Here is a 23,592-nt window from a genome sequence, read left to right as displayed (position 1 = left end):
TGTGCACAGCAGCCTGATGGTGACTGTAACAGCCTCTCCCGTGGTCAGTGCTGTGAGGGTGTGCACAGCAGCCTGATGGTGACTGTAACAGCCTCTCCTGTGGTCAGTGCTATGAGGGTGTGCACAGCAGAGTGGTTGATGGTGACTGGAACAGCCTCTCCCGTGGTCAGTGCTGTGAGGGTGTGCACAGCAGAGTGGTTGATGGTGATTGGAACAGCCTCTCCCGTGGTCAGTGCTGTGAGGGTGTGCACAGCAGCCTGATGGTGACTGTAACAGCCTCTCCTGTGGTCAGTGCTATGAGGGTGTGCACAGCAGAGTGGTTGATGGTGACTGGAACAGCCTCTCCCGTGGTCAGTGCTGTGAGGGTGTGCACAGCAGCCTGATGGTGACTGTAACAGCCTCTCCCGTGGTCAGTGCTGTGAGGGTGTGCACAGCAGCCTGATGGTGACTGTAACAGCCTCTCCTGTGGTCAGTGCTATGAGGGTGTGCACAGCAGAGTGGTTGATGGAGACTGGAATAGCCTCTCCCGTGGTCAGTGCTGTGAGGGTGTGCACAGCAGCGTGGCCTGATGGAGACTGTGACAGCCTCTCCTGTGGTCAGTGCTGTGAGGGTGTGCACAGCAGAGTGGTTGATGGTTGATGGTGACTAGAACAGCCTCTCCCATGGTCAGTGCTGTGAGGGTGTGCACAGCAGAGTTGTTGATGGAGACTGTGACAGCCTCTCCCGTGGTTGTCACTGTGAGGGTGTGCACAGCAGCGTGGCCTGATGGAGACTGGAACAGCCTCTCCCGTGGTCGGTGCTGTGAGGGTGTGCACAGCAGCCTGATGGAGACTGTAACAGCCTCTCCTGTGGTTGTCACTGTGAGGGTGTGCACAGAAGAGTGGTTGATGGAGACTGACAGCCTCTCCTGTTCACTCCCTTACTTGCGGTTCCGTGACAGGCACCAGGGGGCTCCGTGACCCATTTCCTGGCCCTGGCCTGTGTTGCTTTTGCAGAACAAGATCCCTCTGTCATGGATCTCAGCTCCTCCATGGAGCCGAACGCAAGCGTTCCCTCGCTCCTGGCCAGCCCTGGGAGTGGTACAGCAGTGAACATTTCCCGAGGGCTCACGCTCAGCTCCTCCGCTCTTCACAGCAGCCGGGTGAGTGCAGTTCCTCCATCCTCTGCCTTCTACACAGAGGTCAAGCAGCTCGCCCAAGGTCGTGCAGCTCCTGTCGGGCTCCCGCATTCCCACAGGGCAGGCCACCCTGTTCTGTCTCACCTTCACGCCCTTACACACGGTCCAGTGACCCGCGCTCGGGCCTCCTGCGCTGCCTGCTCCACCGCTCGGCCCCGGGCCTGCCCCTCTGCGGGGACCTCAGACAGAAGTGCGTTCATCTCTGGACTCTTGCAGCTCACGTAGCTCCAGCTGCTCCCCGCCCGGTGCCTCGCGTTCCCGTTCCTTTTCACGTCTTGTTTTCAGAAGGCAATTTTAGCGCCTTTCACGTCTTCTGCGGTGATTAGCATTCATTCCCACATAGTATGTGTTCAACAAATCCTGGTGGTTGATTATGTTGCTTTAAATGTGGGCTATTACCTACGAAGGCAGGAATGAATCTCCTGGAATTGATGTTGTGCAAAGCAATTTGAGGATTTCACTGTCATAATTCAGTTTTCCAATACCTCCTTACTTAATAAATAATTTAGCTCTAAAACAAAGAAGGAATAATGTATCTGACTATTTCCAGGAAATGATCCATCGGAAACAAGAAAAATGATTGAAAACCTGCTGAAGGCAAATCTACAAATAATATTCAGTGTCAACTGTGCTGTTTCATTGGAAAAAAATCCCCTGCTGTGAAACCGAAGTTTTGGGTCATTACGCCGAGGTCCCGAGGGCCTCCAGCGCTCGGGGTTATAGCAGCAGGCACAACCTTTTTCTGCCCAAAAGGCAGAGGTTCTTGGGGCCGCCAGCGCCACTGCCCCTGCTCGCGGGCTCCCACGCCATCTCCCCTGGGCAGCAGAGGCATGTCTTCCCTTTCCTGGTTTTAAAAACACTTTGCAGACAAGGGTAACAGGGGCTTGTGTTTCAGCCATGATGGAAAACAATGTGGAGTTTCCTTAAAAACAACAACAACAACAACAACAACAACAGCTACCGTAAACCCCAGCAGTCCTGCTCCTGCCGATCCACCCAGAGGAAGTGCAAGCAGTGTCTCCAGGAGACGCCTGCTCTCCCACGTGCCCTGCAGCACTGTTCACAGAGCCAGTCGAGGGAGACAGGCCAAGGGTCTGTCACAGAGGCACAGGCAAAGAGAACGTGGACTCTCATGAAGCCGTGGACGGAGGACAATCCCGTCATTGGGACCACGTGGATGAGCCTGGAGGGTGGGCTGCTAAGTGAACAAGGGGCAGACACTGCCTGGCCTCATCTTTGTGTGGAGTCTGCAAGGCTCAGCTCACAGAGGGAGAGGGCGGGACGAAGGTCCCCAGAATCTGGGAGATGGGAGAAGTGGCGAGATGTGGACCAGAGGGTGCAGACTCAGTTACAAGGACAAGTTCTGGCCGGCGCCGCAGCTCACTAGGCTAATCCTCCGCCTTGCAGTGCTGGCACACCGGGTTCTAGTCCTGGTCGGGGCGCCGGATTCTGTCCCGGTTGCCCCTCTTCCAGGCCAGCTCTCTGCTGTGGCCCGGGAGTGCAGTGGAGGATGGCCCAAGTGCTTGGGCCCTGCACCCCATGGGAGACCAGGAGAAGCACCTGGCTCCTGCCATCGGATCAGCGCAGTGCGCCAGCCGCAGCGAGCCGGTCGCAGCACGCCAGTCGCAGCACGCCAGCCGCGGCGGCCATTGGAGGGTGAACCAACGGCAAAGGAAGACCTTTCTCTCTGTCTCTCTCTCTCACTGTCCACTCTGCCTGTCCAAAAAAAAAAAAAAAAAAAGAACAAGTTCTGGGCACTGATGTACGGCGTGGGCAGTGAGGGATGGCTTAATGCACGTGACTGCATGTGAGACGGTTTCAAAAATTAATGGGGTTTAATACTTTCCATGAGCTTTTGGGGCCTCCTCACCATGTATCAGATCACTGCGTTGTAGACCTGACACATGAGCAAGCTTTGTCAATTAAATTTTAAAAAATCAAACATTTACTACAGAACCAGCATTTAAGCTAAACATCCCTAGGACCTCGGGACATTCAAAGTGAGAAATTGTGACTTTTTTTTTTTTTTTTTTTGACAGGCAGAGTGGACAGTGAGAGAGAGAGACAGAGAGAAAGGTCTTCCTTTGCCGTTGGTTCACCCTCCAATGGCCGCCACGGCTGATCCGAAGGCAGGAGCCAGGTGCTTTTCCTGGTGCCCCATGGGGTGCAGGGTGCAAGTACTTGGGCCATCCTCCACTGCACTCCCTGGCCACAGCAGAGAGCTGGCCTGGAAGAGGGGCAACCGGGACAGAATCCGGCGTCCCGACCGGGACTAGAACCCGGTGTGCCGGTGCCGCAAGGCGGAGGATTAGCCTAGTGAGCCGAGGCGCTGGACAGAAATTGTGACTTTTTGAAGAGACGGGAAGGCACAGTTCAGTATCCAGATGACTCTGTCGTAGTGGAATGTTGAACGATTGAGCCGTTTGCCACGGCGCACTCCAGCAGTCTGCAGGAGCTTCAGCTGGAAGTCAACTGATGTCTTGTTATCTCCTATGGTTGGCAGGAATGTAGTTGGCAGGGGCCGGCCCTGTGGTGTAATAAGCTAAGCCTCTGCCTGCGGCACCAGCATCCTATCTGGGTGCTGGTTCGTGTCCTGTCTGCCCCTCTTCCAATCCAACTCTCTGCTAATGGCCTGGGAAGGCAATGGAAGATGGTCCGAGTGCTTGGGCTCCTGCACCCACGTGGGAGACCTGGAAGAAGCTCCTGGCTCCTGGCTTCGGATCAGCCCAACTCTGGCTCTTGCAGCTGTTTGGGGAGTGAGCTGGCGGATGGAAGAACTTTGTCTCTCTCTCTCTGTCTCTCTGATAAGTAAATAAAATCTTTAAAAGCAAACAAACAAACAAACAAAGGAAAAACAGTAGTTGGCGATAATGTTTTGAATCCCGTTGGGGAAGGTTGCAGGTGCCGTCTTCAGCTGCCATGGGTAGGTTTTGTTGGAGAGTTCTTAGAATGGGCCCCAACCTAAGAGCATTTGACTTAGGATTTTTCAGCTTTACAGTCGTGCAAAAGAATACCCGTGTCCCCATCCTGTTTTCACTTCCAGTGAAACAGTATCCAGCAAATTACATGAGACATTCAACACTTCGTTATACAATAGGCTTTGTTTTACAGACTGATGCTAAGTGGTCTGCCTGTGTTTAAAATAGGTTAGGGGCCGGCGCCGTGGCTCACTAGGCTAATCCTCCGCCTTGCGGTGCCGGCACACCGGGTTCTAGTCCCGGTCGGGGCGCCGGATTCTGTCCCGATTGCCCCTCTTCCAGGCCAGCTCTCTGCTGTGGCCCGGGAGGGCAGTGGAGGATGGCCCAGGTGCTTGGGCCCTGCACCCCATGGGAGACCAGGAGAAGCACCTGGCTCCTGCCATCGGATCAGCATGGTGCGCTGGCCGCGGCGGCCATTGGAGGGTGAACCAATGGCAAAGGAAGACCTTTCTCCCTGTTTCTCTCTCTCACTGTCCACTCTGCCTGTCAAAAATAAAATAAAATAAAATAGGTTAGGGTGAGCTGTGCTGTTCAGAGGTTAGGTGTTTCACACACGTTTTCTGTTGCAATGCTTCCAGCCTGGGATGGCTGTGTTGAGATATAGCCCCAGCAGAAGTTGAGGGGCATCGGCAGCTGTCGACCTCTCCCGGCTTGTGGTGTGAGCTGCTCAACGGGGGTCTCTCCCACACGGGGCTCTGTTACTTTAATTCCAGTGTAAGGCTCACGGGGAAGACTTCAGTATGCAGCGCCCAGGGAAGGCACACCCTGCAGCAGAGTCTGTTGTACGGGATGCATTGCCCAGTGGGCGAGAGTGTTTCTCAAGGCCGCTGGCGGGTATGGAGGCAGCAGCCCTGCCCTTGAGGTCCAGGGGCTTCTCCCTCTACAGGGGTTGTGTTCGCATGGTAACCACAGCAGGGCACATCCGATTGGATGTTAAATACGCTGTAAAGGTCTTTGGTAGAAACATCATTTTATAGAGAGAAACACGTTTAAAGTAAATGGTGGTTCTTCCTGTGTCTTGGTTAACCTGAATGTTCACAGCTATTTTTCCTGTATTGTTTTTCCTGAGAGAGAGTGGGGACAAGTGCAGTGGTCAGGGTGTGTGGAAGCTGTGAGGAAGGGGGAGTCCCAGAGGCAGAGGGAAGATTGTGGCGGGGTGCGAGCAGGCTGTCTTGGGGGCATCAGGCAGGTCCTACAGAGACAAGCAGGAGTCAGAGCTGAGAATGTGTGGGTAGGGAGAGGCAACGGACACAAGTCTCAGGATAAAGATAGAGTTCAATGAACCAACACATATTTATCGATTGTCTGCTGAATGTCGCCGTGCCGCACATTTATACTTGTTCCTAATAGGAAAGTGTGTAAGATCCACCTCAGGAACGTACCCGTAAGGTGCAGAGAACAGACAGAAGACACGAAGCGTCGTTGAGAAAGGGAGACGCTGACTTTGCAGACGAATGCAAGGGAGCTAAGTGGTAAAGACCTATGCTTGGATTTAAAATACCAAGTAAGAAATTCAGAGTTGGGAATATAGAAGGATTTGATTAAAGGTTTATTTATTTGAGAGAGAGAGAGCGTGCGAATGAGAGAGTGCTCTTCAATTACTGGTTCACTACCCAAATGACCACGACGGCTGGGGCTGGGCCTCTTAGGAGCCAGGAGCTTCTTCTGTGTCTCCCATGTAGGTGCAGGGGCCCAAGGACAGACTTGGGCCGCCTTCCACTGCTTTCCCTGGCAGTCAGCAGGGAGCTGGATAGGAAGAGGAGCAGCCGGGACTTGGCCCGGCGCCCGTATGGGAGGCCAGCAGCACAGGCGGAGGCTTTACCAGCTACGGCGCAGCGCCGGCCCCTGTATGAGGATTTTAGCGGCGAGCCCTCGCACAGGAGTCAGCACTGTGAGATGCCTTCCAGAAGGAGAGCGTGGCTGAAGCTTCAGAGCACAGGCGTTGTCCCCGCGCTTGGGGCGGGAGGGCTGGGGAGCCCTGGCACCTGCAGGGCAGAGCTCATCTCGGCCGTGGCTACAAGACTGGAAGTGCCCCTTGAGGGGTGTGGCCAGGGAAGCGAGGGGTCTGAGTGCTGCCCGATCGATCATTCATTCACCCTGCAGCAAACGTTTATTGGGTTTCAGCTTTGTAACCAGCACTGTGGGATGTGTCAGGGGTTCAGACGCAAGCTTGCTGTCCTCGGAAATCTCGCGCAGTGCAGCCTGGCGCTGGTCTCTGAGGAGATGTCCCCAGGTCAGAGCAAAACGAACAAGTGAAGTAGAAGGTGGAGACCAGGAGGAGCCCCCCAGTGGCTCTGTTTATCCTGAGCCTACATCTTTCGGGTGGGTTTCTGTCCGCTCTGGTGTGAGAACGTTCTTTTCTGCGATGCAATGATGGTAATGGATTGTAGTGTATTTTAAAATGATATTACTTAGCAAATCAGTAAGCCAGCACTCTCTCTTTATGGGAGCGTTTTACAGGCCTGCAAAATTTTCAGCATTGTGAGACAGTGTCTGCTTCTCTGTCTGACTTGAAGGTTGCCACAGATTGCAGGTGAGAGATAAGTGCCACAGGGGTGGCGGGCAGAGCAGGTGCTGGGGGCAGTCACGGACGTGAGAGATGGCCCTTGTCATCCTCGGCAGCAGGTATGTTCCCTTAGAAAGGCCGTACCCACTGAGCCGGGAGGAGGACCAGCTCTGGGCCCCGGGGCTGGGGCGCAGGCAGCCCCAAGCCTGCATCCCGAGTCTGACCACAGACCCAGCTGACGAGAAGCATCGGGGCCTCTGGGGGAGCTGGCTAAGAGCAGACAGCAGGAGCACTCCTTGGATGGCCTTCTCTGCCTCCGCTGGGGGCCCCCACCGCACCCCCTGGGGGTTTGTCCTCTGATTCACTTCTGGGATCCTGGCAGTCAACATCCGCCACTGGGCTCCGTCTTGACTTTGATGATCTTGTGTAACCCTAAGACTCTTGGGCTGCAAGTGACAGTAACACAACTTGGGCAGACTCAGTCACAAGACCAGCTCCCCTGGTGTGGAGAGGGCCCGGGAAGGGTGGCAGGGTCTTGTCTACTCGCCGGCCTGGGCTCAGCCTAGATGAAGGATCAGCCAGAGCTGAGCCGCCTGTTCTCGAAGGCGCCAGCTGTTCTCGTGTTTGTGCTGTACCTTCGCGTGGGCAGTGGGAGCATGGGAGGCAGGTGCTGCTCTAAGCACAAGGAAATGGGGGTGGCCGGCCGAATGACGGCTGTGCAGCGTTCTGTGTTTGGGGGCTTCACTGTCTGGGCGGCATTCATCTCGTGGCCTCCCTGCTGGCTCCGGCTGCAAATGAAAGCCTGATTTTGTTCATTAATGAGTTGCAAGCAATAAGCCTGGCTCTTGCTGACACAAGCAGGCCAGAGGTAGAACTGTGTCTCTGGACACTACTCAGCGACTCTAGCTCCTGGGGTTGCCTTCTCGAGCGTGGAGTTGCTTCCAGAACGCATGCATGCACACGACACTTTGTTTATTTGCTTGTTTGCCCTTCCAAGCAGAGGTTCCAGCTCCATGGTCAGAGGTCGGCCTGGGATTTCTCCTGAGCTTAGACCCCTGGGTCCCAGGAGACTGACCCCTGCAGGCCACGCTTGGAGGATGCTGTCCTGTTTGTTTTCCTGTTGCCTTGCCCAGTTTTCTAGTCCTCCATTCATTAACTGTCCAGGTGAGCTGTTTGCGGGAGTCCAGGAGCGAATGCTTTCGCCCGGGACCCGCATCCTTTGAAGACGGAAGCCCCCGTTCTGTTTGCTTTGGGCTGTGGTGGTTGTCCCCGCTCCGTGACGGGCCCTTGGAGGGATTCATGACGCCTTGTGACTGAGGGGGCCGTGAGCACCCCACCTCTTAGTAACACTTTATTTTAAGTCTCCGTTTAAAAATAGCTGCAGGGCTGCACCTGGAATAAAAATGAATTAAAAAGAAAATCACCGAGTGGAATTTTAATAGCGCCTCAGGGGCAGGCCCACTCTTCTGGTGCCATCGGACAGACCCACGAGGTTTTTCTTTTCTGTCTTTCCCCCAAAAGCCTTGCAGAACACCACTCATGTGAGCAGACAGGGATTTTTGTCATCTTTGCTTCTTTGAGGTTTAAAATATCCTTGTGAAGGAACGCGTGTCCGTCTTCCCTACTCACGAATCAGATCTCTAGCTGAGCACCTAGGAGCTGCACAAAGCACCTTCCTACAAGGGACCGAGGACCGTGGGGCTCGTGCTGGGAACGCAAGTCCAGGGAGACGTGGTCTCTGGAGCTCTCTGCCTGTGCAGAGGTGGGACAGCACATGCACCCAGTAACGTGAGGGCTCCTGATGTGCCGTGTGCTGGGGAGTCACCCACTGACCTTGTGGAAGAACCACCCAGGAGCTAAGTCAGCAAGGAGTCAGAGTGTGTGTGTGTGTGTGTGTGTGTGTCTGTGTGTATATGTGAGTGTCTGTGTGTGTGTCAGAGTGTGTGTGTATGTGCATGTGAGTGTATGTGTGTCAGAGAGAGTGTGTGTGAGTGTGTGTCTGTGTGTGTATGTGTATGTATGTGTATGTGTGTGTATGTGTGTGTGTCAGAGAGTGTGTCTGTGTCTGTGTCTGTATGTGTGTGTGTGTGTCAGAGTCTGTGTATGTGTATGTATGTGGTGTATGTGTGTCAGAGAGAGTGTGTCTGTGTGTGTATGTGTGTGTGTGTGTCTGTGTGTGTGTATGTATGTGTATGTGAGTGTGTGTGTGTGTCAGAGAGTGTGTCTGTGTGTATGTATGTGTGTGTGTCAGAGAGAGTCTGTGTATGTGTGTGTATGTGTATGTATGTGGTGTATGTGAGTGTGTGTGTGTGTCAGAGAGAGTGTGTGTCTGTGTGTATGTGTATGTATGTGTGTGTGTCAGAGGGAGTGTCTGTGTGTGTGTGTATGTCTGTGTGTGTATGTGTGTGTATATGTGTGTGTATGTGTGTGTCAGAGAGTGTGTGTGTGTATCTGTGTGTATGTATGTGTGTATGTATGTGTGTATATGTGTGTGTATGTATATGTTGTGTCTGTGTGTGTCTGTCTGTGTATATGTGTGTGTGCGTATGTTGGGGGTGGGGGGTGGCAGAGGACACTTCTGCAGGAGAGAAGGGCCTGGCATTGTGGAGAGGCGAGTGGAACGCCAGCACAGCACAGGGACGCAGTAGGAATGCAGTGGGCAAGTCCTAGGGGAGCAGCTCAAGAGTAGACTTGTGTGGGGGCCGGTGTTGTGATGTAGTGGGTTAAACCTCTACCAGCATCCCGTATGAGCACTGGTTCCAGTCCAGGCTGCTCCATTTTCCATCCAGCTCCTTCCTGATAGCCTGGGAAAGCAGCATAGGACGGCCCAAGTGTTTGGGTCTCTGCACCCATGTGGGAGACCCAGGTGAAGCTCCTGGCTCCTGGCCTGGCCCAGTGCAGGCCACTATGACCATTTGAGGAGTGAACCAGTGGATGGAAGATCTCTCTCTCTCTCTCTGTACCTCTCTGTAACTCTGCCTTTCAAACATTTGTACATGGAATCGTCTGAGCGTTATTCTGTAGGTCAAAGAAAAATGAGACGAATGTCATTGGATTTACTTTTTTGAACACAGTTTTCTGATGGAGTAGAGAGTGCACTGGAAGACGCAGGAGACTGACCAGGGCATCTGCTGGCTGCCATGGCAGCGATCTGGGTGAGCAGATAAAGGTTTGCACGAGGCCAGGACTTGGGGATGAAGAGTGGGTAAGACGAGTTTAGAAGGCACAACAGTCCGAAAGGCACTCTACACCCAGAGGGCGTGGCCGAGGAGATGGGGTGCCAAGGGGGGAGGGGCTCTCAGGAAGGGACTGGCCGTGAAGCCTGGAAGGGAGCCCTGGTTTGTCTGTTTTGAGGCCCCTGGCCCCCGGCCCTTAAGGAGGGCAGGTTTAAACATCAGCTCAGAGGCAGGAGGCAGATCCCTGTGTTGACGAGCAGAGAGGAGGGAAGAAGCTAAGTTATTACTCAACTGTGAAGACTAAACTGTGGAATTAAACCATCTGCCTCCTCGGAGTAGGGCTTCCTTTAATCCCCTATGCTCATCATGTCTACACCGTATTCCGGAGGGTGACAGACAACTCTGGAGATGCAATGCCTGATAAATCTGGGATAGAAAACAGTAATTGGGACATTTGTTAATTACCACTGCATTCACAATGTTGTTAGCGTCCAAATGGTGGGTTATAGCAACACTTTAAACCGTACCCGATAAGAGCTATTGGCTTAGCAGGGGTCCCTGGAGAGGAATGCTGGTGAAATTCAAACTCACTTGTGGAGGTAAACTTGAATCCACGTGGGGCTATGAAAAGCCGAGGCACAGGCTTCTAAGCTACCGAGCACACGGACATGCGGCATGGCGGACGCAGAAACCTCGACATTTCTCCTTGTTCCTTCTTCCTCCCCAGCTACGTGGTGCTGAGAAGGAGGGAAAGCAGCAATGATGAAGATTTCTACATGTGATTCATTACGTGCTTGGATGGCCCCAACACTGCGCCAAGTGTGTGTCAGTGGTCTGTTTCGTTCAGCACTTCCCTCAATTCTGGGTGACTGTCAGCGTCACCCTTTTGGCACTGAGGAGCTTGGAGGCTGGTGAAGTGGGAGTTGTGGCCCCTGGGCACAGGCAGAAGAGCCGGGCTTAGCCAGCTTCTTCACAGATGCACTGGCCGTCAGCTTCTGTATCGGCAAGACAGGGTCAGTTCAACATTCCCCTGAGATGCTCTTTGTCGGTAAAATTCAACCAACTGCTTCCTCCTGAGGTTGCTGGTGCCTCTAGCCCCAGGCCCCCAGCACACGTGCCTTTGCACAGGTGACGATGACCAGTGGGCGTGAACGTAGTCATAGCAGCCCCCCACACTGGGGAAGCAGGAGGCTCTACTGCTGGGGGCTCTGTCTGCCTGGCCTTGTGAGTTGCACCAGAGGGACATGAGAATCCGAGCTATGGTTTCTCCTTGAAGATTCCCCATCTTGTCTCCTTGGCAGTGCACGGGTGCCTCAGTGGACTCCATGTTGCTACTAATTTCTCACCTGTCCAGGAATCTTCATTTTCACATTATCCACCACTGTTCACCTTTTAGGTTTTAACCTTTCACCTTTGACCTACCGTCTTGGAAAGGTGATCACCTGCAGTGTCCTTCCTGAAGTAGCCACAGCGTATCCTCTGACAGCCTACTCCGCACACGGGCTTTCTTACCAAGTGTCATTGAGGGGGAAGACGGCACGGTGATTGGTTAACGAGTGCGTCATTCTCAACAAAAGCATTAACTCTGGAACCAGAATGACCTTGATGTCAGAAAGTTCTAGAACTAGGTCTCTTCCTAAATGTGAAAGGGCTCATCCGCGATGGCCAAGAATAGTCCCAAGTGTTAAGAAGTTCTCACAGCAGGATCAGATTTTCAAAACATGGCAACTGTTGGCTTATGACAGACGGAATAATGATTCGGCAGAAGCCCTGTTCTGCTGACCTGGATTCTACTTCATTCAGCCAAATTGTGGAAGAATTGCTAGCGTGTGGGTGTTGCCGCTGCCGGTTATTGAGGCTTGTTGTGCTAGTCACTGTTGTAGCCCTTTTACTGGATGGCCCTCATCTTAATGCACAGCGCAGGGCTCAAGGGGATGTGCAGTTCTTCCAAGGTCGTGTGGGAAGCAGCCAGAGCTCAGCTCCTGGTGGTCAGTGTGCTGGCACTGATAGGAGTTAGAGGCAGTCCGTTCCCTCTTAATGTTCTTACTGATTCCTCCACAACTTCACCTGAACTCTGGACACTTTTAGCCTTTACTGTCTCTCTCTCTCTCTCTCTCTTTTTTTTTTTTTTTTTGACAGGCAGAGTGGACAGTGAGAGAGAGACAGAGAGAAAGGTCTTCCTTTGCCGTTGGTTCACCCTCCAATGGCCGCTGCGGCCGGCGCACTGCGCTGATCCAAAGGCAGGAGCCAGGTGCTTCTCCTGGTCTCCCATGGGGTGCAGGGCCCAAGCACCTGGGCCATCCTCCACTGCACTCCTGGCCACAGCAGAGAGCTGGCCTGGAAGAGGGGCAACCGGGACAGAATCCAGCACCCCGACCGGGACTAGAACCCGGTGTGCCGGCACCGCAGGAGGAGGATTAGCCTAGTGAGCCATGGCGCTGGCCTACTGTCTCTTGATGTCACTGTTTTGTTATGACGACTGTATTAGTGATTTATTGCTGACTGTCCTAAATTCATTGGCTTTGAGATTCAGTCTGGTGTTCTAGAATTTGGTTTACAAGGTCGTCGTCTTTCTCTCCTAGTCTTTTTGAAAACGTTGACGTGGTCTCCTCCTCCCATTTTTGTCTGGTGCTCTGACTTCTTTAACTCAGCCTTAGCTTCACTTCTGTACCCCTTTCTGGTTCCATTATCTTTACTGAGAATTGAAAGTGAAAGTGGCTTTTATTGTAGAACAACGTGGTCTTTTCCTGAAGTACTTAGGAAGGAATGATACAAGGCTTTCTTTGGGCTCAGCGAGATTTGTTAGACAAGGGAATGGCCACCAAACACCAGGATCTGTCCCAATGCAGTGTGAGGGGTGGATCAGGGGGCATCAGCTCTGAGGGCCTGGCCTGGTTGGTTTTCGCTCCGAGTTGAGGGTCAGTGTGGCCACAAGCAGGGATTCCACCGTGAGTCGAGAGAGCTGGGAACCGTTCAGAGAGCAGAGTCCAAGATCCATTGGGAAGGATGGAGCTTCAGAGGCAAGGATTCAGGGCTGTGTTGGAGGGGCCGGCTGTCGAGACCAAAGGCCAAGTCTGCAGGCTGCGCAGTATACGTGAGCCCTCCCTCCTCTAGAGACAAACCCATGTATACCTTCTCCAGATAGCCCGAGTGTTTCCACTGTTCTCTTTTTTGTGTGTGTTTGGTTCCATTCCAGAATCCAGTCCAAGATACCACAGTGCGTTTAGAATTGCCCCATTTTGATCAGTGTATAGGGGTGCATTGTAAAGTATGTCTTCCGGAGAACTCTGTGCAAATCGCGTTTCGTGTAAATCAAATCAAATGCTCACAACAGAAATTGCAAAGGTAGCCCACAGTGTCCATTCTCTGTCTTCTACCTACGGAACATATTTGAACAATTTCCCCATCATACTCCTAAATTATTGCCTATTAGTTCCGGAAAGATGCTTAACAGATGCTTAACAATACAAGATGCTTAACATACAACTCCTTGTTGACGGAAGATGACTTAAGGATACAAGGCTTCCCAAGACCCCTTCCCCACCTGGGTCATGAGCTGTCCATGCAAGCCTGCCGGCCTTGGGGACTTAGCACTTGTCCTCTGGGTGAGGGGTCCTGGGTCTTCCCAGACAGCGCCCTGGAAGGTCCAACACAGAAGGTGTGATATCCTGAGCCACCACTCAGAAGGTGGTGTAGAGTCCTCCGGAGCTTATTGCAATACTACTTGGTTTGTACTATTATTAATTAATTGCTACTGAATGTTGCTTGTATTTATCAGGTAGCACTGGGGGCTGAGACTGGTTTTACAGTAGTGAGGTGTTTTTTTTTTTTTTTAAGTTCTCAAACTTGTATTATAAATGATCATGGATGATAGAATTGGAGGGATTCCGGAGGTTATGTCTTACATCTGACTGCAGCAGAGTCCTTGAAGGGTTTATGACAGCCAGCACTGTGCCTTTCTGAGGAGTGTTTCCGGGGGTCTGGCTGGGGGAGTAACTGCGTTTCTTCATTTCCTCTCATGTTTTTGTCTTTCTTCCCTCCTTCTGTGTTTAGCTTCCTCTTCTCTTTCCACCTTCTTTTTAAAAATTTCATAGATGGTGTGAATGAATAATTGATCAGGTTTCTCTTTTGTTGTCTCCTGATAGAACACTTAGAGCCAAATTAATGGTCCATCTTTAGCAAGTGAATGGAATTCACTTTAACAAGTAGATAAAGCTCTAGGCCACACATTTGAATATCAGTCTTATTTATGGTTCCATTTTTGTCTCCTTTTTCTCTTTCTCATAGGTTTGTGTCTTGCAGTGTGTAGGTGGGTTCTGATGTCCCTTCAATCAGCCTTCCATCTTTTTTTGAATGAGGGCATAAATAAATATCGAATAGCAGTATGGTTGCTCCTCTCTGCTGACGTACAGAAATGAGGTTACGACAGCATGATTGATGAGCTGTAGTGGCTTTTAGGGATCAACGTATCCTCTCATAAACACTAACGAGCCGGCCCTTTCATACTTAGTTCCATTGTGGGATCAGCTTGGGACTTCGGAGGGCCCGCCCTGCCCTTCCTCCCACTTGATCTGGCCATGCTTCCTCCTCTCTGGGCACTGCTGTTCCTTTGAGAATGTCCCTGGGATGCAGACGGGGAGCCACCCCCTCAGGGCCTCGGCTGGCTTCCCGCTCTTGTGCGCGTCACTCACTTCCTCACCTGCCTCCCTCTCCAGGTCGCTTTCCTGAGGGAAGGTAAAGGGCTCGAGTCTCCCCTGCTGCTGCCATCTGGGAACGTGACCTCGTCTTCCCCAGGCAGTGGCTTCATCTTTTCCTGCTTCTTTTCCCCCAAAACCGAGCTCAGAAGTCTTTACACAGCTGCCTAGTGCGTTCCCAGCCCTCAGCCTGTTCACAGGCCCCGAGGCCCGGCTGTGGCACCGCGTGTGGCCCTGTGGCCCGGGCGCCCCCTCCCCGTGTGCGTGCCTGGTGCTTCCAGAAGCCGGCCCTGGGAGACAGCCATCCGGGGCCCCCGCGGCCGTCTTCAGATGTCTCCTCTCACCTTCTTCTCTGCCACTGTGTGTGTCCTGCTGAACTTTCATCTTCTCTCATCTTTCTCCCACGAATCTTTGCTCTGTTGAAGCCGCAGCCACAGCGTCCGTTCGACCTCTCTCACTCGTTTGTGGGTAAATTCCAGGAGCCTGTTGTGAATCCTGCGCCATCCTTTATTTCTTGGGGATCACAGCTTTGCTTTTTTGCCCCCAGCTCCTTATCTGCTGCCTGCAAAGATGAGCAGAGCTTCCCTGTCCAAGGAAAAGAAAACAGGAGATTTAAAATGAGAGAAAAGCAGAAAGGCGAAAGAAAGAGCCCCCTCCGGCTGCCTCCTGGCCTCCAGCCCCCGCCTGTCTCTCCCACCTTTCAAGGAGTAGGCTCCTTGCCAGACCCCACCCCCCATCCTTTGCGCCCTGTCTGCTCCCTGCAGGCTTGGCCGTGGAAGGCTGGAAGCCTCGAGCTCCAGGGTGGTCTTCCCAGGGGGCGCAGTGGCGTCCCGCGTCCCTCGTGCTGCGTGTGGCCAGCTTCCTTAGCTCACTCCTCACCCTCCCCTGCCGGTGGCCTGGCCGTTCTTTCCACCTCTCTGGGCTCCCCTGGCTCATCAGGCCGACAGGTTCTTGTCCCTGCGGGCTGAGAGCGCTGGCTCTCCTCCCAGGTCTCTCTTCACTTCCTTCCCAGTTAGGTTCAGCACGCTTACAGATAACCCTGAAAACCCCTCCCCTGCCGCTGACCCCAGGATCGCCCTCCCACCTGCTGTACCGTCCTGGCATGTCCTAGACCTCGGTTCAGAACCCTTCGGCCACTTCCACTACATAAGGCTGATGTCCGGAGTTTTGGTCGCAGAACACGTGCCGTTCCTGCAGGTCGGGGAGAATGGCAGAGAGGTTAGAGCGGAAGCGTCAGGTCAGAGGTCTGGGTCCAGTCCTGGCTCTGTTTCCCCAGGAGCTTGCCCAGGTTATGTGGCGTCCTTTAGATGCACATGGAAGTGCCCAGCAAACACCACTACCGTGACCTCAGGCTGCGGTCACAGAACGCGGGCGATGTGTGGCTCGAGTCAGAGGGGAAGGCACGGGGGCCCAGGGCTTCCACGGGGTTACTCCAATATGAGGAGAGTCGCCCGATTCCAGGGGGCTCTGGAGCAGGACGGAACACGGCAGGGGCTGACGGCTCCTCTTGGCTTTGCCTCACTGTGTACTTCCTTCTCCTGAAGGTTGCCTCCCTCTTCTTTGTCCCCTGGGAGCAGAGGGCCCCCTAGCTCCTGAGTCTCAGCACCCATGGAGCAGTGGACCAGCAGAGAATCCGACTTCCGGGTGCCTGGGAGAAAGCATCCTCCCGGGCCAGCTTTCGTCACGTATAGACGCCAGTCCAGGCAGCTGTGTTGAGGTGACAGTGACTGGGGGCTTGGAGCGGATGCAAGTTTGATTGCGGGAGCTGACTGAAGACAGAGGCAGTTCTCCTAGAGACAAGTGTGGCTTGCTGAATACCTAAAAGGTATGTGCCCCCTTTTATCTTCAGCCTCATTCTTTTTCCATGTTCTTTTATGACCTGTGCACTGGATCAACTCAGTGTGGACAATTACACCCTAAGTCTTAAGCCACTTACCAGGTGTCCAGGTATAGAATGTACAAGCCTCCTCTCCCTCTCTCTCTCTCTCTCTCTCTCTCTTACACACACACACACACCTCTCTTTCTCTCTCTCACACACACACACCTCTCTTTCTCTCTCACACACACACACCTCTCTCTCTCACACACACACCTCTCTCTCACACACACACACACACCTCTCTCTCTCTTTCACACACACACACCTCTCTTTCTCTCTCTCTCACACACACACCTCTCTCTCTCTCTCTCTCTTTCACACATACACACACCTCTCTCTCTCTCTCTCTCTCTCTCTCTCTCTCTCACACACACACATTCATCACTTCCATAGGTCAGCTGTCTTCTGTAGTGTGTCTTTTCTACCTCATCCTACCCCAAAGACACACACACACACACACACACACACACATCTCTCTCACACACACACACACACATCTCTCTCTCTCACACACACACACACATCTCTCTCTCACACACACACACACATCTCTCTCTCTCTCACGCGCGCGCACACACACACACACACACACACGGTCTAATTCATCACTTCCATAGGCCAGCTGTCTTCTGTAGTGTGCCTTTTCTACCTCATCCTACCCCAAAGACACACACACACACACACACCCCTCTCTCTCTCTTTCACACACACACACCTCTCTTTCTCTCTCACACACACACACCTCTCTCTCACACACACACACACCTCTCTCACACACACATACATACTTCTCTCTCTCTCTCTCTGTCTCGCGCACACACACACACACACAGAGTTGGTTTTATTTGTCACTTTCATAGGTCAGCTGTCTGCTGTAGTGTGCCTTTTCTGCCTCATCCTACCCCAAAGCCATTCTTCGTCCCTTGGACTCTGCAACACGCACCCTCTCTGCACTGCTTTGTCTCGGCTCCAGTGCCACCTGACATCCTTTCTCTCCTGGGTGGACTGGAAGCCTTCAGAAGGCAGGGCATGGCTGGTGCCTATTCATGGCTGATGGCTACCAACAAGGTCCTGTCCGCCAGGGTGCAGCGGCCTTCCCCAAGCTGCTACCCTTCCTTCTGAGATAAAGTGGTCACGTACGCAGATTCCTGCCACTTTCACGTTGCCAGATGCTCTTCCTCGATGGCAGCCTTGTGCCAAGAATAGCAGTTCCCCTAATTGCTTTCCCTGGCTTTTGAGAGAGAGGACTGTCAGCAGGACAAGGCAGGGATCTATTTGATGTTCTGCGTGAGGCAGAGCTGTGCCTCCAGGAGATAGCGGGATTCCTGGCATCATGGCCAGAGCCAGATCCAGAGGACGCTCTGCCGTCTATATTGGGAAACGGTTATTTATTCCTGCAGCTGGAGGAGTGTTCTGCGCTGGTTACCTCCACCAGAACTACTTCCGGCCGCCTCGCCTATTTCAGGAGACTCTCCGGGAAACCTCTGTGATCCTGAGCCTTCTGACTTCAGCTTGTGGCAGGCGCTCGTTTCGTAGGCAATGCAGCTGGAATTCACAGCAGGTGCCTACCGTCTGTTACTTCTTAAGTAGGTTAGACCCGGCTGTGTGTCCCCCCACCCTGCCTGGAACGAAGGCTGGGCAGTCCCACGAGAGGTGAGCACACGTGGCTGCAAGGTTTGTTCCAGAACTCTGGTGAGGAAACCTGCTGGCTTCCTTTCTTTGTTTCTGCTGGGAGGCACACAGAGGGAAGCGCAGCCCTCACTGATGTGCCGAGGAAACTGGCACTAAGGAGTCCCTTTCCACCCGTGCAAGAATTCACTGGAGTGTTCTGTGGCGCAAGGATCACTGTCCTTTAGAAGGTCTGGAACATTTACACGGAGGACATAGCGCTGAGCAGTTACCGGACTTCTCTTCCTCTGGACCTACTGTGTTCTAGTCTCTGGGGTTAGCTTCTCTCCTCTTTGGTTTTATTCTAACGTTTCACAAATATCTTCGCACAGCCGTCTTGCCTTTGTCTGGGAGCCCTTGATGTCCTCTGATGAGCCCGACTGCAGGGCTCACCCCTGAAGCGCCTTTCATCTATGGGGGCAGAGGCAGGCACTTGCGCTGGCAGGCTCACGTCTCCAGGCGGGAGAACACGGGGGCACGGCACAGTGACCCTGGAGTCACTGCCCGAGTGCCCGTGTCCTCGCATCCCTAAGGAGCCAGCACCCTTCCCAGCCCCGCCCCATGGTTCTCGTCCAGTCTGCCTTCGGATCCTCTTCCTTCTCCTGTTTTGGGACGAGTTGAGCCTGCGGTGCTGAGATCGTCGGGGTCATGGCAAAAGCGTCCTATGAAACAAACTGTTAGAGACCTGAAGGCCCATGCGAAACCTGAGCTTAGAGACCCCAGGTCACTGTTACTTGGAGAGTAGAACTCATCCAGGGTTTGGGAGAGAAACAGGCCTGACATGGCCGCAGGGGTCTGAGACTGAAGGCACGTGCCCTCAACAGACCAGCCTGGGGACTGCTCGGAAAGTGCCGGCCTGGGGCTCCCCTGTTTCCCAGCCTGGCTGGGGCTGAGCCTCTCCCCGTCGCTCTAGCTTCCACGCCCCCTCTCCGGGGAGCCTCCAGTGCACTGTGTGTGTGGCCTTGGGCAGCCCCTTCGTTAGAACAACCCACAGTGCTTCTCGAAGCCCTGGCTCTGCCTTAGTCTTTTCTGCACAAGTGACGGCCTGCAGAGGTGAGAGTAGCAAGGCACGCGGGCACAGCAGTCGCATCTTCAGCTCTAGGTGGGAGGGTGGATTGAGAGTGGTGGCAATGAGTAGGCTGCAGGCCTTGCAAAGGAAAACGGGGGAAAGGAGCCTAGAGAGAGAGAGACGTGTGTGTTGGCTCTACCACATTCGGTCTCCAGTAAGCATTCGCCAAGCATTGCTTCATGTGGTTTTGCACAATGGGCACTGAAGGTTCTCTTTGCTCCTGGCTTGCTATTGGGAGAGAAAGGGAGGGGGCCTTATTTGCCCAAAGCAGGAAAGTATAATGGGAACTGCTTTGCAGGCTGACGTCCCTGTGGGCACCACTGGGGTCTGGCAGGTCAGGATGAATCAGAGGGTCTGTGAGTCTGTCGTCACAGGTGGTGCCTCACTGCTCCGGCCCAAAGGTGGGAAACCCAGAAGCATGATGTCTTTCTTGGCCTTTGTGATTTGCAAAGTAGCAAAGGTTCTTCTGTTTGGCGTTTCTACCCCCGACACTCGAGGTCAGTAGGAAGAGGCGGCGTGGCAGTGGGCAGAGCAGAGAACTTGGATTGAAGACCTGGGCGTGAGGCCTGAGTTGGCCTTTTGGTACTAGATAGGCGTTGGGCAAGTTTGCACCTGTGTCTGACCCGTGGGTGAAAATTCTCACTCCCCCAGGGCGCTGTAGAGGGAAAAGCCAGTGCTGCAGACAGGAGGGGGTAGGGAACCTGCAGGACGGGTCCATGAAGGCCAGCTGTGATGCGCACCAGCAGTGCGCTTTGTCTCAGGATCCCGGACTCCGCCTTCCCAACCCCTGGATCTCGACTTGAATCCGGAGGAGAGAACGTGGCCTTTCTCAGGAAGTCATGCATTTTATTTTCATTTTATTTAAGTTACACACGTTTTGTGTATTCCTCATGTACAGATTAAGAACACAGGATGCTTCCTCCCGCCCATGCTCCAACCCGGCTTCCCCCTCCTCCTCCCTTTCCCACTCTTAATTTTTACAAGGAGCTATTTCAGTTTACTTACTGATTGTGAAGTGAACCCTACACTAAGTGAAAGAGTTGAAGAGATAGTAGGAAGAGAAGAACACTGTTCCCCAGTGGAGGAGATGGGGCTGGAAGCAATCATCGAATCTCAGAATGTCCATTGAGACCCAGGAACTCAGACCCAAAGCAGCAGCAGAAGCCCCTCTTTCTCCCCCACCCCCTCCCGACAGCCTCTGGGGCTTGCAGGTCCAGCTGGGCCCCGTTGTCCTGTGTAAAGGTGTTTAGCAGAAAGAAACCAGGGGGCAGTTGAGAGATCAACGTGGGTGCAGATTGAGCGTCTCCTTCTCACCAAAATGTGAATTCAACGAAGACTCCCGGTGAAATGCTTTGTAGGCAGTGCTGTTGGGTGGAGCCAGGCGTTCCTCATGGGCAGGCACAGGCCCTGGGCTCCCAGCCTGCCCCAGCAGAAGGTACCTTGTTTTCTGGAGGGGCAGGCTGGCCCAGCTCTCGCCTGCTGGAGCACAGAATGGGACGAGCCCACCCTGCGCGTTCCTCCTCTCGCCCTCACGTGGAGAATCGCTTTCCAAGAGCCCCGCCCTTTCCAGCTTTCCCTTGTTCTAGACCCTGGGGGATCACGGAACACACCCTTAGCTTGTGTGGGGCCGTCACCCACGAGCAGATGAGTGGTACAGGAGCCCTTTGGTAATCTGGTCCAATCTGGTGGAATGGCCTGTGCACCTGTGTAATTGTGCAGGTTTACTACCACGCCCCGCGGCATCCTGTGGTTCCTGGCACGCTCCTGGGAAGGCATGGTGAGAAATGGAGTCCTGCTGCCTGCCTGGGAGGCTGCTTGGCTCTGATGGGTGTCTGCACCATGCGTTTGCTCTGCTGCTCTGTGGGAAGTGCCGAACGTGGGGGCGGAAGGCATCTAGGTTCCAGAAATCTAACTGCAGGCTGTGAGGGAGGATGGGGGGTGCAGGAAACCTCGTGCCTTCTGGAGATGAATCGTGGACAGCCTCCAGCATGGCTGGGGGATTCATGTTAGGTACTGAGTGGGGGAGGTGTGTGCCGAGAGAGGAGGAGCTGCAGGGCAGGCCCCGCGAGGATGCGCTGACCTCTGGGCGTTCACTGGAAGAGCAGACACGCCACCAAGCCGCCGAGGCACAGTCCAGAGTGGGCGTCCACTTTTTCCACTGGCTTTCTGACACGTGGCCCTTTCTTGGCCTGCCGTGATGCCCATGCCCCAGGGTGTCTGGTGTCCTTATTCGTGGTACATGTGTAGCCCAGGGTTTGCAGGGTCCCCGATATTTAAGGATTCTTAAGAGGCTTGCAGAGGGCAAGTAGCAGCCAGCTAGCTGTGGAGCCGCAGTGAGTGAGCTGGGAGTCTCCTTAGCAAACAGGCTTGGCCTCGCCTTTGGTGTCTGCAGGGGGCCAATTCCTCTGCTCATTCACTTTATCTGTGTCAGAAGAGGCAATGCACAGAGCACAGGGCCAAGAACGCAGAATGAAATTCGAGTGGGTGTTTTGGCTGCCAGACCGGAGGCAAGCGGAAGAACAGAGGGAAATCCAAGCTCAGAAGAAAGGCTAACCTTTGTCCCACATTTCCCGAAATCTGAAGATGGGCCAGCCGCAGCCCTGTTCCCATTAGCCTCCTGGTGCTAACAGGGCTTGGTTTGCATTCCCGTTAACCTCTCCTGGCTTGGCCTAGACAGCCATGCTGACACGTCTGTTCTAGCCGAGGTTTCCAGAGACACGGAGAACATGAAATGTAACCAAACCCCCAAATGTTTGTGCTGCAGCCAAAGGCGCGGGAATAGTCCTCAGGGGCGAGAGGTTTGGGGAAGAGGATTAATCCTTTACACACTCGCTTCATGTTTCTCCTGAGTCTGTGGTGTGCCAGGCCCAGGGCCGGGGAGGCAGGGCTGGAAGGAAACCGTCCCTCTCTCTCGGAGCCTTGGTCTGGGGTGGGGAGGGGAAGACAGCCAGCTCCACGGGGCACTCGGAGTCACATGAACAGACTCTAGGGACCTGGGTTCTGGCAGACTCTCTTCAACAGTGCTGAATTTCAAGGCAATTTCAGATTCGCACAGTTTCCAGAAAAGACAGACAGAGCTCGCCGCGTGCCCTGCGCTGTTTGCCCCGTGGTGACGGCGTGGTGCACCGTAGTACAGTCTACCTCTAAATGCATTTGAGTGTGTGTTCTCTGCAACGTCTCCCACCCCCTCTCTCCTTTCTTCCTTTAAGTGGAGCTTCCTCATCTCACCCCCACAGCCTTTTTATGCTGCGGGGTCTCTGCAGTCAGGAAAGAAAAGCATTTAATTAGCCCATGATTTCATATTACCTCGGTGACTTGCATGCTTAAAGTGTTATTCTGGAGGGAGGAGGCTTTCAGTGGTGGCTCTGAGCCCTGTCTGCTTCCTTGCCACGAATGCGGACATTACAGTGCCTCACTAGGGTAGCTGAGAGGTAGCAGCCCCAGAGAAACAGTAGTAACTGATGGGTCCTAAGAACTAGTCTAGGATTACAAGATGGTGTAATAGGGAGGGAGTTTCCTGCTCTAGTCTAGGGGAAGACAGTTAAAAAAAGTGGAGAGAGTGCAGTCTCAGCAGAGAGTTAGGGCGAAAACAGCAGGGGAAGCTCCACTCACATTAGAAGGACGTGGTGCACCTACGTGGAGGGCGTGGACGTGCACAACTCAGGATCCAGCAGCCGAGAGCCTCAGCACCAGCTTTGGAGTGAGGTGAGACCAGACTGCAGCAGCCCAGCCACTGGGGATAAAGCAGCGGGAAGAGCCCAAGAGTCCGGTATGACCCAGCGTGGACCCCTGCGTACCTGCCAACCTAGAGGAAACAAAGGGGTCATGTTTCTCTCTGCCTGACCGCCCAACACCAGCGTCCTGTAACTGGCCGAGAGAGGGTGGTGCCATTTCGGACATCTGTAACAGCTGTGACAGCTCGTGTGAGCCCTGCAACCAGCCAAGAGGAGATGCCTGAGCCTGCTGGGAGAATTGTCAGGGGCAGGGTGCTCATGACTGTGGGAGCCTCGTGTGCAGGGACTGGGAAAAGCCTGTGGCTGCTGGGAGGGCAGGGTGTGGCTGGGACTTTGGGCAGGCCCTGTGGGTGGCTCCACACGCTCGGGGCTCCCTGGTTCCCTGGTGAGGGTCACTGCTGCGGGATCCGTGCTCACACCGAGGACCGCACAGATGCTCTGGGTGATTCTTGTGGCAGTGTGAATGAATACTGTGCCCACTGGGGCTAGCGTCCAGTCACTGGTCTCCTTGGAGGAGAGGAGGTGAGTGTGAGACTGCGCCAACAGAGCAGAACAAACTTCCCCTCTGATAAAAAAAAAAAAAAAAAAAAAAAAAAAAAAAGATTTAACACGCCCAACTTGGCTGTCACCTTGGACACTCCCCTTACCCTGGAGTGCTGAACAGAGCTCCCTGGCCACACCCAACACATGCCTCTGGGTATTCATTGAAA

The 23,592-nt window shown here is 53.8% G+C and overlaps 1 protein-coding gene across 7 annotated transcripts in view; it reads left to right on the top strand.

The window, feature by feature from the left end:
* The window catches only part of TMEM178B (transmembrane protein 178B), a 389,247-nt gene that overhangs the window by 172,737 nt on the left and 192,918 nt on the right, over positions 1-23,592 (top strand). The window contains exon 3 of one of the 7 annotated variants that reach the window (XM_089328671.1): positions 996-1,673. The exons of the other annotated variants lie outside the window; for them this stretch is intronic. Within the exon in view, the coding sequence (XP_089184797.1) occupies positions 996-1,402 (407 nt within the window). The 3' untranslated portion in view covers positions 1,403-1,673. Of the gene's footprint in view, positions 1-995; positions 1,674-23,592 lie in introns of those variants that run through there. 7 annotated transcript variants of the gene reach the window in all.

Source organism: Oryctolagus cuniculus, chromosome 3, assembly GCF_051225735.1.
Source record: "Oryctolagus cuniculus isolate XC-2025 breed Fujian yellow rabbit chromosome 3, ASM5122573v1, whole genome shotgun sequence".
Classification (NCBI taxonomy): domain Eukaryota; kingdom Metazoa; phylum Chordata; class Mammalia; order Lagomorpha; family Leporidae; genus Oryctolagus; species Oryctolagus cuniculus.
The sequence above is the reverse complement of the archived record's forward strand: the minus strand, read 5'-3'. Positions and strand labels throughout refer to the sequence as shown.